Source organism: Cheilinus undulatus, linkage group 16 (genome assembly GCF_018320785.1).
Source record: "Cheilinus undulatus linkage group 16, ASM1832078v1, whole genome shotgun sequence".
Lineage (NCBI taxonomy): Eukaryota > Metazoa > Chordata > Actinopteri > Labriformes > Labridae > Cheilinus > Cheilinus undulatus.
In genome coordinates this window covers 10,330,582-10,347,765 of record NC_054880.1, presented here as the reverse complement: position 1 = coordinate 10,347,765, position 17,184 = coordinate 10,330,582, and the positions used below count along the sequence as shown (strand labels likewise).

General features: G+C 38.3%; 1 protein-coding gene across 1 annotated transcript in view; it reads right to left on the bottom strand.

Annotated features, from left to right (window-relative positions):
- Nucleotides 1-17,184, bottom strand: part of LOC121523518 — a 31,581-nt gene that overhangs the window by 1,949 nt on the left and 12,448 nt on the right. The window contains exons 5-9 of the mRNA XM_041808437.1: nucleotides 16,801-16,888; nucleotides 14,469-14,695; nucleotides 12,330-12,617; nucleotides 11,827-12,005; nucleotides 2,079-2,171 (exon numbers count right to left, since the gene is read on the bottom strand). Coding sequence (XP_041664371.1) covers nucleotides 2,079-2,171; nucleotides 11,827-12,005; nucleotides 12,330-12,617; nucleotides 14,469-14,695; nucleotides 16,801-16,888 — 875 coding nt within the window. The remainder of the gene's footprint in view (nucleotides 1-2,078; nucleotides 2,172-11,826; nucleotides 12,006-12,329; nucleotides 12,618-14,468; nucleotides 14,696-16,800; nucleotides 16,889-17,184) is intronic.

Sequence of the window (17,184 nt, the reverse complement as noted above, 5' to 3'; positions counted from 1 at the left end):
ACTGATGTAAGAATAAATAATCTTTGCTTGTTCAGGAATTGCAAAAATTCATACTTATCAATCATGTTTATACATTTAAGAATCATTTTATATTATTCAATTAAACAGAGAATAGTGGCAAAAATGTCACTCTTTAATACCATAAATCATATCAAATCACAGTGTAAGTCAAAGTAATCACAACTGAATTTTTTTTCAAAGTCATTCAGCCCTGATTGTAACAGCTTTTAGTCAACTAGTCTAGAATCAAGAAAATGCTTGGAAAACAGTCAAAATCAAGCCCTGTTTATTTAACATGGGATCACAGCAGTAGTGGATTTATGAAGTAGTTTTTCAGGATGTAGCTAATGTTAGAAGTTAGAGAAATGCCAGCCCTCCATGCATGTTATTGTTGACATGTCTGTGTTCATCATTGCCACTCATTACAAAAAGAGCAATATGGTGGCGTCACAGAAGTGATTAACCGGAGCTGCAGTGGCCACTAGTGGCGACCATCTGCATTACAATTAAGCCAGACAATGACTGATATTATGAGCCTGAACTAAAGAAAATGTTAAATATAGGGTTAACAGAAAAGTAGTTCAGGTTTTAATTACTGGGAGTCAAACCAGCTCTTTTAAGCCAGCTTCTCTCCTCATAAATATTCATATTGATGTTACATATAGAAGAAGCACATCTGTATTCTTCTACTAAGGTGTGATATCCCAAATCTGAATCTAACCCTTGCATGTCGCATCATCTTCAATCAACTAATTTAACTCCATGAACTCTGCGAACCTTCAACAACCTTCCTGTCTACACTCCGTTTTATTTTAGTCTTACAGAGGGCCCTTCACATAAATCCTATTTCAATCCGTTCCACTGCTTGGAGTCATGAGAAGGCAGAGTGCCGTTAAATTACACTCGGGTAAAGGTGACTTTATGTAGCAGGTAGTTTTTGCAGCGCAATCTAAAACACAAGGGTGGTTTATGATATCAGACCTTCACGAGGGTAATCAGTAATTAAATTATAGATATAACATAGCTGCAGATCATTCTGATAACCTTCATGAGAATCTACTCCAGGGTGTAATTCTTAAAAATGACTTTCTATCTAATCAAAAGCGACACTAATACTTTGATGTTAAAACATTAGTTTTGTGACCCACTGGCCTTACGAAACAATCGTGTTTCTGTTTGTAAGTTAAGCTTGTGTTGGTTTATCTGCTGTTTAGTCAGAAATTATACACAAACCAAAAGTAGCATTTATAACACTCTTTATGCCGTAAAACCTAAAATAAAGAACAGGGCCTTTATTTACAAAACTGCTGGGGGTCCCAGGCCTTTATATGAGGAGGCTCAACATTTTGAATCAGGCCTTTATTTCTAATTCTCACTGAGATGAAAGTGTCATATTTTTATTCTCACAGAGCAGAGTAATTGTTTATATTGTAGTAAAAAGCAAATATCATAGAGTAATTTTTATATTAAAAGCCTAAAATAAAATATTTTTTAAGGGGGGGGGGGGGTGTATCCTCTGACTTTTAAGTTCCATATTGAGCAACTTGCTTTTACTTCTTGACTACTCATAGGCTAAATCACTGGCATTGCCTCATTCATAAGGATATACTTTATCTGTTTCCATTATTCTTGTGTGATTTTATTCTTGTGAAAAGCTACAGTCTTCACTCTGTGACTCAGTCACAAATTTTAATTTGCCATCTGTGTCCAAAACCAATGTTGAGATGGGTAAAAGGGGATTCACGAATGCTGCTCCTGCAGCCTGGAATCTTCTGCAGGAAAATGTAGGCCTTGTTTAAATTGTTTTAAAGTAGATTAAAGGTGCTGTAGGAAGATGCATCAGGTTGTAGATGTTTTGACTGATGACTTTCTGCTCTGTGACTCAGGAGCTGGTTGATATGTGTGTTGTTTTTTATGTTTTTAATGCCTGTAACTGTAACTTTATATCGTCAAAAGAAAAGAATTAAAAAAAAACAGCAAAACTAGCCTGTGAACTTCTAAGGGTTAAAATAGTACACCGATGCTGAATTTTATGCTTATCCTCATGTGAAATAACCTGCTTCCATTTCACCACTCACCTTGATGGTGACCTCTGTGGTCTCGGGGGTCTTGTCACTCACAGACTGCATCACAGACTCCTCATTGAACCTGGTGTACGCTTCATGGACCACCTGCATCAACAGACACACACAGGAAGCATGTCAAGATACGGAGATCACGATGTTACACCCCAGCTGCTGGTTTTAGCCCACTAGTCATCAAAAATACATAGACAGTGCTGAAGGGGACAGAAAACACTCACACTGCACTTGTAACTGCACAGAAAGCTCTTAAATACACACTGACTTAACTTACTGAGGAAGAAGCTTGTGTGACTTAGGAAGGCTTTGTTAATTTGTCTCGAGGTTGAGAGGACACAGAGTCAATCTTTCCAAATATCCGTTCCATAAAATTTCAAAAGGGAGACAGCATGAGGGAAAGTTTAAAGGAGACTGAGATGAGGAGTGACAGAGGGAGAGGACGAAAAGAGAAGGCCGTGACAAATATGCAGAAAAAGAGGTTCACTGAGTCAGATTTGTAACAGCAGTGAAGGAGATGGCTCTGAGAAAATGAAGGAAAGCAGAAAATGAGGAAGTTATTCAGGAGATGGGATCAGGGCGTTAATAATTGAAGGAGAGGACACCGAAGGACAAATATTACAAAAACCAAATCTGTACTGTAGTTTTACTTCCTTTGTCTCTTTTACAGATTATGGGACGTCTGGCCCCGCCCTTATTGTTGTCACTTATGTCTGATTGGTCTCACCTGATTACCCCCAGTGTGTACTCTAGCTGTGTCACATACTTAAACATAATCGTCCCGGTTTATAACCCTCCACTTTGTATTTCTTGGAGTCTGATCACAGTAAGCCTTCTGGTTTATGTAACACAAATCTTCATACTCCATCAGGGTCGTTTGGTCGATATAAAGATTCCAATGAGACGGCCAAACAGTATAAAATCAGTCTGCTATAAGGTCTGTGTGGGTGAAACTAACATAATAAATAAATTGAACATTTGGCCTAGAAAAAACTAACAACTTTAAAGAAAGGAAGGAAACTGCTATCTCATACAGAGCTGCAGCAAGTGGAGTATACTCACTGAAACTGTGTGTGGCTGTTAGCTGCAATGTTCAGGAAATGGATGTTTCTTTGCAATGAAGCTCATTTGTGTTAAAAGGGGGTCCATATTTACCTGAATGTATGCACAATGGCTGATTTAATGCATGTAAATAGCACCTGAATGGCAAGAACAGTTTTCTCTCCAGCACAGTTAAGTCCTTTGTGTTTGCTTGGTCTGTGTCTAAGCGTGCGAGTAATAGAACGATTCTTATTTGCACAGGTTTACAGGGCACAAAAGCTTAAACTCCTTTGGTGAAATTGCCTCAGAGTGCAGTAAGATGAGAGAACTTAAGAGAATAAAAGAGAGGAGAAAGAAAAAAGACCTGACTGAGGATGTAAGTAAACAGAGAAAGGAGATACAAAGGTGTACAAAGAAATATGATGAATAAATCGTTAAGTTAGAGACGTGAGGATGGAGAGGACTGAGCGGAAGAGTGAGGTTGATTTGATTTTCATGCCAGTCTCCAGAGTCTGTGTTCATGGATCTATAAGGAAATCTATGACATGACAGGGTGACTGACATCAAGGGCATCTGCTGTCATCTCAACCTCTGCTGTCAATACAACAACACAAGTCCCTAAACACACACAAGAACATTTAAAGGCACATCAGCGTGTTACGTACAGTGCTGGGAAAAGTATTTGCTCCTTTTCTGATGTCTTATTTCTTGCATATTTGTCATTTTAATGTTTTGGATCCTCACACAAATGTTAATACTAGACAAAGATAGCCTGAGAAAATGCATGGTTTTTAAATGAGGGTTTCATTTATTAGAGGATAAGCCCATCCAAACCCACTGCCTATATATAATAACTGGGTGTGCCAGCCTTGGCAGGAACAACTGCAAGCATTTGTGATAACTGGCAGTGAATTTTTCACATCTCTGTGGAGGAATTTAAGCCCACTATTCTTTGCAGAACTGTTTTATATTGTTGAAAGTTAATCATATGTGATGATTATTTGAGCTCCTTATCTGGTATAATTCTCAACAAACAAGCATCCTATATTATAATGAACACAGTTCCTGTAAATAAAATTAAGTCTAAACAATTCTGAAGTAAACAGTTGATTAACATTTAATTTGATATGAATGGTTGTATTGAAAGTAAAACATTTTTTGCAAACTATTCCAGGAAAAATGAAACTGAAATAGGTTCAAGACATATTGCATCGTCTGCAACTGCAGACGGCCATGGAGGAGAACTGCTGGTATGATGTTCTTTTTATGAAATGATGTTAGTTTTACACCAGATGTAACAGGATGCAAACCTTCCAAAAAACTCTCGTCAGTCCACAGAATATTTTACCAAAAGTGGCATGAGCCTTTGTGTTCTTTGTGTTCTTGGTCAGCAGTGGTTTGGGACTTGGAACCTCCCATGAATGCCATTTTTTCTCCAGTCTTCTTCTTCTTGTTGACTCATGAACACTGACCTCAACAGAGTTAAATGCGACTTGGAGGTCTTTAGAAGATCTTGGTTCTTTGTAACCTCCTGGATGAGTCGTCGATGTGCTTTTGGAGTAATTTTGGTTGGCTGGCCACTCTTGGTCAGGTTCACCACTGTTCCAAGTTTTCTCCATTTGTGGAAAATGGCTCTCACTGTGGTTCCCTGGAGTCTCAAAGCCTTAGAAATGGCTCTGCAAGTCTTTCCAGATTGAAAAATTTGTTTGTTTCTTATCCGTTCTTGAATTACTTTAAGTCAATGATGTGTTGCTATTTGAGGTCTTGTAGCCTACAACACTTTGTCAGACAGGCTCTATTTAAAGGGATACTTCAACATTTTGGCAAATTCGCCCATTGCCATAATCCCTATAGTCTTAGTAATAGGTTTGTTACCTTTAGTTGTCAGTGCAAGCTGTTTTTAGATCGGCGGGCTGAGATGCCAGCTGCTCTGCCAACACTACAGAGACATATGGTATTTCCGCCTTTCCCTCATCAAACTCATCAAATACACAATCCATCAACTTCAAAATGCTCTCGTGGACAAGTTGTGACCTGCACATTCACCACGCTATGAAATTCTAACGTATAATTATGTAACATTACAACACATGAAGCAAATACTTGGAACTACTTTCTTGAGTAAATCACTGGGCGGAGTGACACAGTGCGCACCTCGGGCAGTGCCGTAGTTACTTGGTTTCACCTGTAGTGTCATCGGCTCTAAAACAACTCTGTCTCATAATGTTCCATGATTATTTCATAGCGTGGTGAATGTGCAGGTCACAACTTGTCCATGAGAGCGTTTTGGAGTTGTTGGATTGGGTATTTGATAAGTTTGATGAGGGAAAGGCAGAATATCATCTCCATAGCGTTTGCAGAGCAGCTGGCATCTCAGCCCCGCCAATCTAAAAATAGCTTGCACCGACAACTAAAGGTAACAAACCTATTACTGAAACCACAGGAATTATAGCAATGGGCAAATTTGCCAAAATGTTAAAGTATCTCTTTAAGTGTTTTTCTTGATTCAACAGGTCTGGCAGTAATCAGGCCTGGGTGTGGCATTCAAAATTGAACGCAGCTTTCCAAAAAATGTGGTTAATAACCACAGTGAATTCATGATTTAACAAGGTGTGACAAATCTGCAAAAATATATGAAATCAGGAGAGAGGCAAGTGTTGTTTCACAGCACTGTCAGCTTGTAAACAAACACACAGACACCAACACTCAGACAACATGTGTACACAAAAACACATGGAGTAAGCAACAGACACATGACAGCTGGTTTAATTTTTATGCATCAATTAAAAACATTAAAATGAAGAGCCACATATAATAGACGAAAACAAAAGACAGACTAGAGAGCACACCCACAGACTTTCTGGGCGAGTAGTCGATGACACAAAGACAGCTCTCTGGAAAAAGGCAAAAATTAAAATCACTGTTTGACCAAAAGCTCTTTTGTTTGATCGCTGTTGCCCTTAACACAACACTGCAGGTAGGATCAGCACAGAAAACCCACACATACACATCAGATATTTACCTTTACTTCCCCCCACACAAAACCAAACAGCAACAAAGTCAGAAATCTGTGCATGTGTGCGCGCTAAGCTAGCTGAGTCACCACAAAGTGAAGCTAAATACAGCAGAGAAGCTGCACACCGGCAGTTACCATAACTCGGGTGTTTATGAGTAACTGCAGAGCTCGATCTGAGCCGCTTATCAGCAGAGAGGAAAGAACCAAGAAAGGACGGAGAAAGCAGAGGAAAGACAAAGTCACCTATGAAGAGTGACTTTCTCTGATATGACTGCCCAGCTGCAGCTACATACACTTATATTAAAGGGTTGTAAAACATCTAAACAAGTCTTTTAGTCGCTATACTTAAGTTTAAAATCTTGTTTTCTGAAAGCAAGTGAACAGAGCTGGTCTCTACTCTCATCTTCACAGAGCAGAAACAGCTCCATCCTCAGCTGAGATTTACACTTGCTGTAAGAAAAAGATTTTAAGAGTAAATATTCGATTAAATTACTTGTTAAAATGTACATTATTCTGCAGTGTGCACCACAACCTGGTACAAAACATTGACTACCATCCTGTAAGACAGACACACTCTTAACTCAAACCAAGGTAAGGACATTCTGACTTTGTGTCTTTATCAAAAACTTAAAAACTGACTCCATCCCATACATAAGGCTCTTATTAGGAAAGGACAGTTGATGAATGCTTTTGTTAAGTAAGTATTAAAGTTTAGCCCATTTACCCCAAAGTACCAACACTACAGCCATCCTCTACAAAGTGTACTATAAATTTTTAGATCTACCCCATGAAAGGATTTGGCGCCATAAGACTTAATACTCATAACTCTTAATATATATTCTTACAATCTACAGCAACATGGAACATTTAAACAGCTTAGACCAAGGGCTTTTCACAAGCACCAGCCAAACAGCTGACTAGTCACTCAGGTACAGCTGCTGACTTTTGACATTTTGTGACTTTATAAATATTTGATCTAATAAGTTGTGGCTTATTTTCTTGCACATTTTAGATTAATTTCAATAGCGCATCATACTCATAAATGAAGCGCATCATACATAAATGAAGTAAATTTAGATCAAGAATGTTTCTTTACATCAAAAATATAAAACCAACCTCCTTAATATGGTGAAATCACTCATTCTAACCTTTGTATCTGCTGCTGTGTAAGGTACATGACACAAGCCTGTTTTATGCTTTAGTTGCAAGTGTTCACGCAGCAAACGTGATATAAAGTCTTCAGACACGCCCCTTTGTGGGGGTCCCATGCAGTGAATTTTCACCTGGCCGCGCGCATGTCTGAAATTGTTACAGACGTGGATCTGCCAGACATCAAGATGGCCGGTTTTGAAGAACTTCTAGTTACTCAGGTCAGAAAATATATTCCTCCTCTCTTTCACTGTTGTACTCTCCCTCCTCCTGCCTCTCTTGACTGAGAGGCCGTACGGACCATCTCCTCTCCATTTTTTGTTTTAGCAGCAACAGTTAACACAGCATCTACTCTTCATGGTTCTCTTTATTGTAAAAAATGATTCCTCTTCTATAACTTCCATTAAAAATGTTACAGATGTGATTCTTGAAGACACTAGCTTTTGGAGAACATTGGTTTGTGGCGATGAGTAAGCCGCCGCTAGGTAAAAATGCGCCAGAGGTTTTGGAGTCACAAGTTTGTGTCTGTGTCATTAACCGAGCCTTTAGGCCTTGAACTCTGAAAGTTTTCATTAAATTTAAATGTTAAAAGCAGAAACATAATTGCCCAGTGAGATAGTGTTTCACATTAAAACACTCGTTTTTAAAATAACCAGGAGAAAAATAAGAGATCAAATTTTACCATAATACAAGCTTCATGCATGAAGTAGCTGGATTTTTTTTTTTTGTTTGTCATTAATTACTCAACATCTCTTAAATATTCACCAAATTTCCATTAAGTGTTTGATGCTCGGGGGGCATGCTTTCCCACTTTCCCCACTGGCTACTTCTTCCAACAGGCTGACTCCTCCATATCAGAAAACCCTGAAGACAGCTGAAGAATAAAACGTCTGTAAGGATGGCAGACACAGCTTGTACCAAGTGATGGTGCCAGATAAATTCAACCTACTTCACTGGCTTTTTGTCAAATTAGGTCTTTGATAGAGATCAGCTTGTAAATTAACACTGGTGACAGTTTCCTCTGTTTTTGAGGTCGTTTTTATCTAACTTTACAAAAGCAAAAATTGCATAATATGAAACTGTCACCAATAATCCACAAACTGCAATAATCAAAGAACTTATTCACCAAAAGGCAGTACACATTTCTCTAGACATCAATATAAAGAAGGAATAGAGGCCAGAACACAATTCTCTCACCAAGCAGAGGCTCCGTTTGAGGCTCCTTAAAATCAGAGGGAGAAATATAACGCACAGGCGACAGCGTTAGCTGAGCCTCCAATCACCCATACAGCATTAGCCACTTTTTTAATTTACTTCACACTTAACACTCAAAGTGAACTTCGTCATAAACACACAATGAACAGGACAAACATTGATCATTTTACATTCTTCCTCATGAGAAGCTTAAATACAAAAAATTCAATACAAACATACATTCATCCAACACAACCCTGAAAGAACAGAGACATTAAATGAAAGTATTTTTTATTAATATTACTGTTATTTTGAAGCTTGAATCGTCCCTGATGTCCCTCACACTGACAAATGATCTTCAAACATAAACTCAACAAATTCAGCTTATTGTCTTAGTATTTTTGTGATTAATTTCTGAATGTTGGCAATTATCTGTAAAAAAAAAAAAAATCACTGCATGTAGCAGCAGCACAAATATGTCTGCTTTAGCTTTCAAATATCTGAGTGTTGTCAAGAGTCTAAATCTAAAGATTTCAACAGTTTTATGAGTCCATTGTAAAGTGAAAGCACAATGAACAGTCATATTACTGTAGAAGCTCTGCTGTTTGATAGATAGCCCAATTTCAACTTGATACGAGTGCAGGTTCTGATATTCTAATGTTTAAAAATGATGATGATCTCAAACTACTCTGATGTCAAATAAAACCGATTAAACCAGCTAATATGACACATCTGACAGCAATCTGGACAGTAAATGTTTTCAGCAGTGGTCTCTGGGTTATTGCAGATTAAAACATTATTTCTGAACATCTGAAACATTAAGAGACTTTCTACAAAATATATATTTTTTAAAATCCTCTCTCATTGTTTTGGACATCATGGACTTTTATACCTGAAAGACGATGAATGAACGATAACTGATAATCCAAAAAGCAATCAGCCTGATGTTTGTAATGGGATTTTAATTGCTCCATAATTTAAATTTAATTGTGACATATTCTTCACTGAACATACCCTAAAGGGTTAACTCTCCCTTCCTCTAAATCATCCAATCAGTCAGTTAATCAGCCAGTATTGATCAGCTGGGGACAAGGAGAGCAGAGCTTATAAATGGTCAATAAAAAACAATCAGTGTTACTTATTTTATCTTATTTCTGTTCAGATGGGCTCAGCACCTTCTGGAGTCTGCACCAGTAAGTCTTAGTTGAACAGATTTATTCAAAATTTACATTTTAAGAGTGAAAGATTTAATAAAGGTGCCTATCAGAGTTATTTTCTTGTAATCAATCATCCAATTCACTCATTTAAAAATGATCAATAGCTCTATATCCTGTTAAATAAGGAGAAAATGTGCAGCATAAAAAATGTTCTCTATGTTGGTTACTAAACTCAGTCAAATGGGGATTTACATTCTTTACAACCAAAGAAAAAAATGTGTTTTTTTTTTAGCTAGTATAATCCAAAAAACAGACTACAGTTTAGGAGCTGGCTGGTGCTAAATTCTTGTTGTGGTCTTTAAAGGCAGATCTTTTGCTGATAATAAGATTGTATCACGTTTAGACTCAATCAAAAATATTTAAAACACAAAAATGCTACAGAAATTCAAAATGTGCATAAAATGGCTCACTGAAGCGCTAAGCTTCCACACCTATTAATATTTACGGACATATTTCAAGACAATTCCTCCAACAATCACCAAGTCGTCTGTGTAAAAAAAGACGTTTGCTTATAATTACTGATTCTGTAAGCAGGAAAGTCTTAAGTGTTTATTTTCCATTTGTAATCCAAGTAATTTTGTCTAAATTCATTTGAAAATGTTGAACTCTGTAAAACAGTCTAAAGCAGATTGTATCAGCTTTTATGCATCAAAGAATCCATCTGCTGTCGTCTGACTTTATTGTGAAATTTTACCAATCCCCTTCACATTTATAGGCTATCTTCTTAAACAAACTGATAACTGTGAACTAGAGACCTCTGGCAGACATGCTATTATTATGACACCATTAACTACACTACACAGTGGTTGAAAATAGGCTACAATGCATTTTAGTCTGTTATCTAGTTATCTGCATAGCTATGCTGGCTTTAGCTACATTAAGCTATGTTTAGCTATGTTTGCTAGACCTCATGTTACGAAAGCTCACAGTGCTAAAGCTAACAAAGTTAATGTGAGCTACAGTTTGTATAGCTACGTCTAAAATGGATCTATTTATAATTTAATCCCGGTTTAGACCTCTGACCTTTTTCTGTTTTATTTATGATTTTTTCTGTACTGCCAGAATTTGTTTATGAACAAAGTTAAATTTAAAGAAGTCTTAAACTGTAAATATGTTTTCCTGGCAAATAACAGCTTTCCTGTCTTAGGTATACGGTGTTTTAGATGATCGGTCTGTGAGAGTGTCAGTCAGAAATGTCTGCTCTGCAGCTAGACCCCTCTGAAAACTAGCCAAAACTTTCGAGAGTGAAAATGACTAAAATGTTACTAAAACTTTGAGCCATTTTAATCTGACAACCAGTGCTGTAGGGGTGTGTGCAGAAGTGTCTATACTCTATTCTAAAGTTGGTATAATCTATGATGACAAAAAATCAGTGGGTATACGCCATACACTACAGCACTGCTAAAGACTGACTAAATCTAAAATAGCTGCAAAATTTACGCTGGTGTGACAGCACATGCAAAAGGTCTATAGTCTTTAGTCTTCTTCAGCTCCAGTCTAGCGTCTGAAGGTCTTCGTCAGACTACAATGAAGAGCACTAGAAAATGTCCATCTCTTCAGGGGTCCAGAAATTTTTGAGGAACAAGTGCCAATTTGAATGAATTTAATCTCAATTTTTTTTGTTAGAATTTGTGACAGCCTATTTCAGATGCAGTTTGAAGTTTCTTGCTATTTAAAACATTTACTTGCTGCTCTTTTACTGTGTTTTCTAAAGCCTCTGCAGGAAGATTATCTAAGTATTTAGATCACTTATAGAAATGTATAATGAGCCATATAGAATAGAGGTGTGAGAGAAGCAGAAAGAGAACCAGGGAGCCAAATAAAAACTGAGTTGTCCTCAGCTAAATCTATCTTTGTCTTTGTTTTGGCTGTAACTTTGTATGCCAGGTCCTGCACTGCAGGGGAGGAAGAGGACCAGCTGACCATCCTGACTCCCACAGCAGGAACAGAACCCTCTCCTGCCTTTATAAAAACATAGACCTGACTCTTACCTAGTGTGAAGCAGGATTTATTTTGCCTGGAGGCCCAGCCTTCTATCACAGTCTCTCTGGTTTATATCGCTGTGATCCTACAATTCTCCTTCTTCACAGACAAAATGCAGAACAATGGTAATGCACTGGGTGGGTGTTACCTGTCTGAAAGCCTCCCCGTCTCCCTTTCCAGCCTGCTGAGCGATGAGCAACAGCTTCTTGTTCTTTTCATTCCTTTTGTGTATTTTATAGAGACAGGACAGCAGGCAGATCAGCAGCATGAGGGCGATCAGGCCCAGCAGGGAGAGGACGGCTACAGTGAGCGGAGGCAGTTTATAGGCTGAGAAAGAAACACGCACAGAGAAGATAATGAGTCTGCTGTGGCTGCACAAATGTTGCCACAGACTGAAGCTCCTTCATCTTTCATTCCACTTTCTTGTAAGAACTTAACCTTCATGTATTCTGCATTTAAAGTGAAAGACAGATTTTTTCCCAGTGTGGTTATCGGTCCTAAGAACTAATAATACAAATAAATCAATAAAAGCTGTAAAGCTCTAGTAAATTCCACAGCTTCATAGTATTTATCATAAGAAACCCTGTAACCTCCTTAAAACCCTTCACTCTGCATAGTTGTTTATAGTTTAAAGGCATCTTTTTCTCTTACCATCCACTTCAATGTAAACTTTAGCCACAAGAAACCCGGCCAGGTCCGTCACTTGAAACACGCCAATGTCGGTCACATGGAGCTTCTTCATGAAGAGCTCTGATCCCTCCACAGTCACTCTTCCCTCCAGCATAGGATCCATGGGGGTCACCAAAGCCCCCCGATCAAGGATGGTCCGGGGACGGTTGTCAGATTTGGGCGTGTAGACGATGTTTAGATTTGAGTGATGAACGTAGAGTTTCATCTTCAGGTTTGCACCATATGTGAGGTGCATGAAGACCTGGTGCTCTGTGGGAAATCAAAAGCATCAAGGTTAAACTTGTGCTGCATTTATGAAAAGCTTGCAAGGAAATTTCAAATGCCAAAGTGTTAGAAACCTGCACCGTTCCAAACTACCAGCTGGGGAGACTCCTCTGGTTGCAAAACGAAGTCTTAAGTGTATTAAACCTGAATAGAAAATGAACCACTTTTCAGATGACTTAGAACCTAAGTGCATATTTTCTTCCAGAGTTTATGTTCCCAGTCACTAGCGTTAAATCTTCAGCACATCATGAAAATCATTTAATTGATTTTTGTCTCTTTTGGGGTGAAACAAATCTACAAAGCATACCTTGCTTTCTGAACACATTTTATTTGAGTCTTAATTTTTCAGACAGGGTTGAAAGATTTTTTTCTACATGGTGATTCACAGGGAGTGATCTCTATTTTTCCAGGCTCCTACATTCACTACTGTAGCAGGAGATTGGTAAGGGCTAACTTTGCAAATCAAGTTGCAAAAAGAGAAGGAGAACTGCAGACTAAAAGCTGTCGAGCCGCTGTGGAGATATCAGTGTCCAAAGTCTAGAAAACTTCCTCACCTGCAAATTAAAGGGCTTAGGTTTCAAGGATTATAACATCAGTAGACTATAAACTGCAGGTGTGTGATTTACACAGATTGTAAAACACTACAGAGAACATAAAACTATCGGAACATCTGCTTAATGCATCATGTCGGAGGATATTGAACTAGGAAACATTAGATGCTGGGAGAAGTGATATGCTCCTGCAGCGCTGAAAGAATGCACAGTTTAAAAGGTCATTTTAGTACAGCAGACTGTTAGATGATGTAATGTGGGACATAGTAGCTGCATGGCTGTAAAGTCTATAAATCTACCACTAAAATGCAACTGAAAAATCTCAGTAAGTACTCAAATTATTGGCACATAATTCTGCTCTCATACCTTGAGCATGCATTGATTAAGACATTAGTTAAAACTGGATAGCAACACAATTTAGTAAAGGTATTTATGTACCCAAATGGACAAATATTTGTTGATACTTTAAGGAAGATGTTGTGCATATCATCCAGCAACATCACAGCTTAAAACTTCTGCCAGTTTTTCCTTTGGAGGTGTGTGGATCACTCAAATATTCTCATAGGCCTTAGTTGTAAATTGTGTGAAGTTTTAATGTTAATTATAAAACCATTTAATGCTTTAAAATTGCAAATATTACCAGTGACATCGCCAGTATCAGCATGTCAGACCCTCCATTGTGAGTATGTAAATTTTAACATTTAACTCAAACCAGCGCTATGAAGAGCATCAGAAAGCCATTACTACCTTTAGACACCTGGTATTGTTCTGAGTGTTCTTTTAGCATACATCAGCTGTTATGTCCCAGTCTTTAGTTCTGATATTTTGTTCCCTAACCTTCATTAACGTTAATGTGGTCTTGATATATTTTTATCTACATCCTATTCTTCACTGCCAGAGTAGCGTTATATCCCTGCAGGCAGGTTAACCTAATTTTAAATACATTTATTAGAAAAAGCTTATGACCTTTTCTCAGATAAAGGCATTAGGATATTTCAACACAGTCTGGAACAAGACTATGCAGACAGTGACTCTCCACAAAGATTAAGACTCACATTAAATGAAACACCAAAAGGCTAACACTATATCAAATCTTAGAGAAAACTATCTGGGTCCATATCAAACCCTTAGCTCACTACATCTCCCAGCTCTAAGTACTGCACAGACATCAGCACTGCATTTAAATTGGCTACGCTCAGATGCCCACAACACCAGCATGAGATTGATGGAGCGACCAATTAAAGCTGAGAGGATGCAAGAAGCTTTTCCACAGATCTCTCCTCACCTCTGACATTCAGACAGTTCCTCCTCCTGACTTTGCCCTCTCGGTCCAGCACCGTAAAGCTCCCTTCATCCGTCATCCTGACCGAGTGCAGTGTCACCCGTTTTTCTGACACGCTGAGGCGTCCCACATATTCCTCAGCCGTCACCGCCGTCTGGTTGTACAGCACCACAGATGGAGGCTCTGTTGCATGCTGTATCTCAGTCTGATTGGGCTGAATCAAACTCGGCCTGAGCATGAACACAACATACAAAGATAACATAAAATAATAGATGCCACATAATCTAACTGAAGTGCAATTAGAGAAAATCTTGATTGGCTTAACAGTGATATAACAGCTTGTCAATTTCCTCAATTTAGACTGGCCACACGCTAAAGGATTTTAAACACGATATGAGGCCAGATTTCGGCATATCCTTTGAGGAGGCTCGCCGACAAGGACTATTTGTCTGAATAATCTTCCAGTGTGTGGTGTAAACACAATTATTTTACTGCTCCAAATCACAACATAGCATCCCAGATCTCAAATCGTAAATATAAAACGTGTTTGAACACAGCACCACTCTCTAACATAAACACAACTGTACCATAAATCCAGGAAGGATTTCATACATACATTTTCCTTGTTTTATCATTTTGTCTGCAACTCTAACACATGCTGAACAGCTTGTGGTGAAGGGACAGCCAGCTGAGGACACTGATAGTCATCCATGTTTATTTTGATTCTAATGTCAACGATTATCATGTGAGATTCTGTGAGATCCCGTGTGTGGGGAATCTTCACGATGAGGTCACTGGCAGATCAGTAGGTTTGTGGTATAATCTGCTGATCTCACAGAGTCGTCTAGTGCAGGGGTTCTCAACCTTGGGGTCGGTTCAAGATGTCCTAAATAAACTAAGAATATTTTTTTAATTAAACTGTTGCCACTTTACAACAATTTTGCTCGGTTTTAACCTGCTTTTAACTTTTTTTTCCAACCAATTTTGCCAATTTTACAAATTTTTGCTTAAAAAAACATTTTTTTCCCATTTCAAACCCTTTCAACACTTTTTCTGCCTGTTTTTGCCACTTCTAAACTAAGTCTTGCCACTTTATGCCTATTGTTGCATCTGTTGACCCATTATTGCCTCTATTAACCACTTTTTACCACATTTCACATATGTGATATGCTTATTTTTGCCAGTTTAATGCATTTCTGCCAATTTCTGCCCATTTTTCTGTCTTAGTTAACCTTTTTTGTGAGTGTATATCAATTTTTCATCCCATTTCACCAAATTTTACATACATTTTTGCCTATTTCAGTCATTTCAGCCATTTCAGCCATTTCTAATTCCCCTTACCACTGTTTAGGGTCATTTTTGCCACTTTAACCAATTTTTCCCACTTTTTGCGTGGGATTTTTTTGCCAATTGTATCAATTTTTTGCCACTTCAAACCAATTTCTGCTATTTTATATCCAATTTCCTCCAATTTCCGTTTTTGCTACTTTAACCTATTTTTGCCACTTTTTGCATTTTTTTTTTTTGCCAATTTTATCAATTTTTTGCCACTTCAAACCAATTTCTGCTATTTTATATACAACTTCCTCACCTTTTCCTCCATTTTTTGCCATTATTAACCTATTCTAGCCATTTTTAACCCATTTTATTTTTGTTTTTAACAAAAGGGATTTGAACCCTTTTTTTTGTCTTTTTTAAGATTTATTTTTGGCCTTTTTTTGCCTTTATTTGATAGGACAGTGGATAGAGTCAGAAACAGGGAAGAGAGCGGGGAGAGACCTGCAGGAAATAGTGCCACGGGCCGGACCAGAACCCGGGTTGCCCACGCGCACGGCGCACGCCCCAACCATTCGACCACCAGCGCGCCTGAACCCATTTTTAAGAAGAAAAATTAAAATTTACTTGCTTTTTGGTAAGAATGGCTATCTTTCACATTAAAGCTCTCCCCTTTATCCCTCCTCATGAACAGCCTTGTCTCCACATGACTATTCTAGAATATTCAAGGCTGTGTTCAACCACCTTCAGGTACAGTGGGGGTCCCCGGTAGCTCGCACCTTTATTTTTGGGGTCCTGGGCTGAAAAGGTAGAGAACCCCTGTTCTAGTGTGTGCTCTCAGAGGATCTAAAGATGAATGACCATTTAAAGCTGTCCTTTTGTCAGCAGTCTCCTATGTTTTAAAAATTGTCACATGTGGCCAGCCTTACTGATAAAAAACACCTGCTGTGAAGTTTGAAATTAACTCCTAAACAGGTACTCCTTTTCCAAGATGAACTTTAAAATTAGGGTCAAACAGCTAAATTGTACATCTTTATTTTCCCACTTTCCCTCACATTACCTGAACTCCACCTTGATGGGGCCATCGACCTGGTTGAGATGGATGTAGTAAGTTTCTCCGTACTTCACCACTTGCTCCAGAGCACAGTCTGATAAACAAAACAATATAAACAGCACAATCATTTTCTGAATCTATCACACACTCTTGAGCATTTGCCTGGAAGCAGTTTGGCAACATAAGAAGAATCAAAAAGTGAAAATCCAGTTGGGGAACTGGTCAGTGTATTTTCTGGCAGATCAATTTCCTGTTTGAAACCAGACCCTAAAAATGGGAGAAACTCTTGTTATTCCATTTTTTTGTTAATGACCAAAAAAGTCACTGGAGCCACTGGAAAAAAGAGCTGTTTACTTCTGGTATGAAGTGGATGTCCTGGGCTGCATCCAG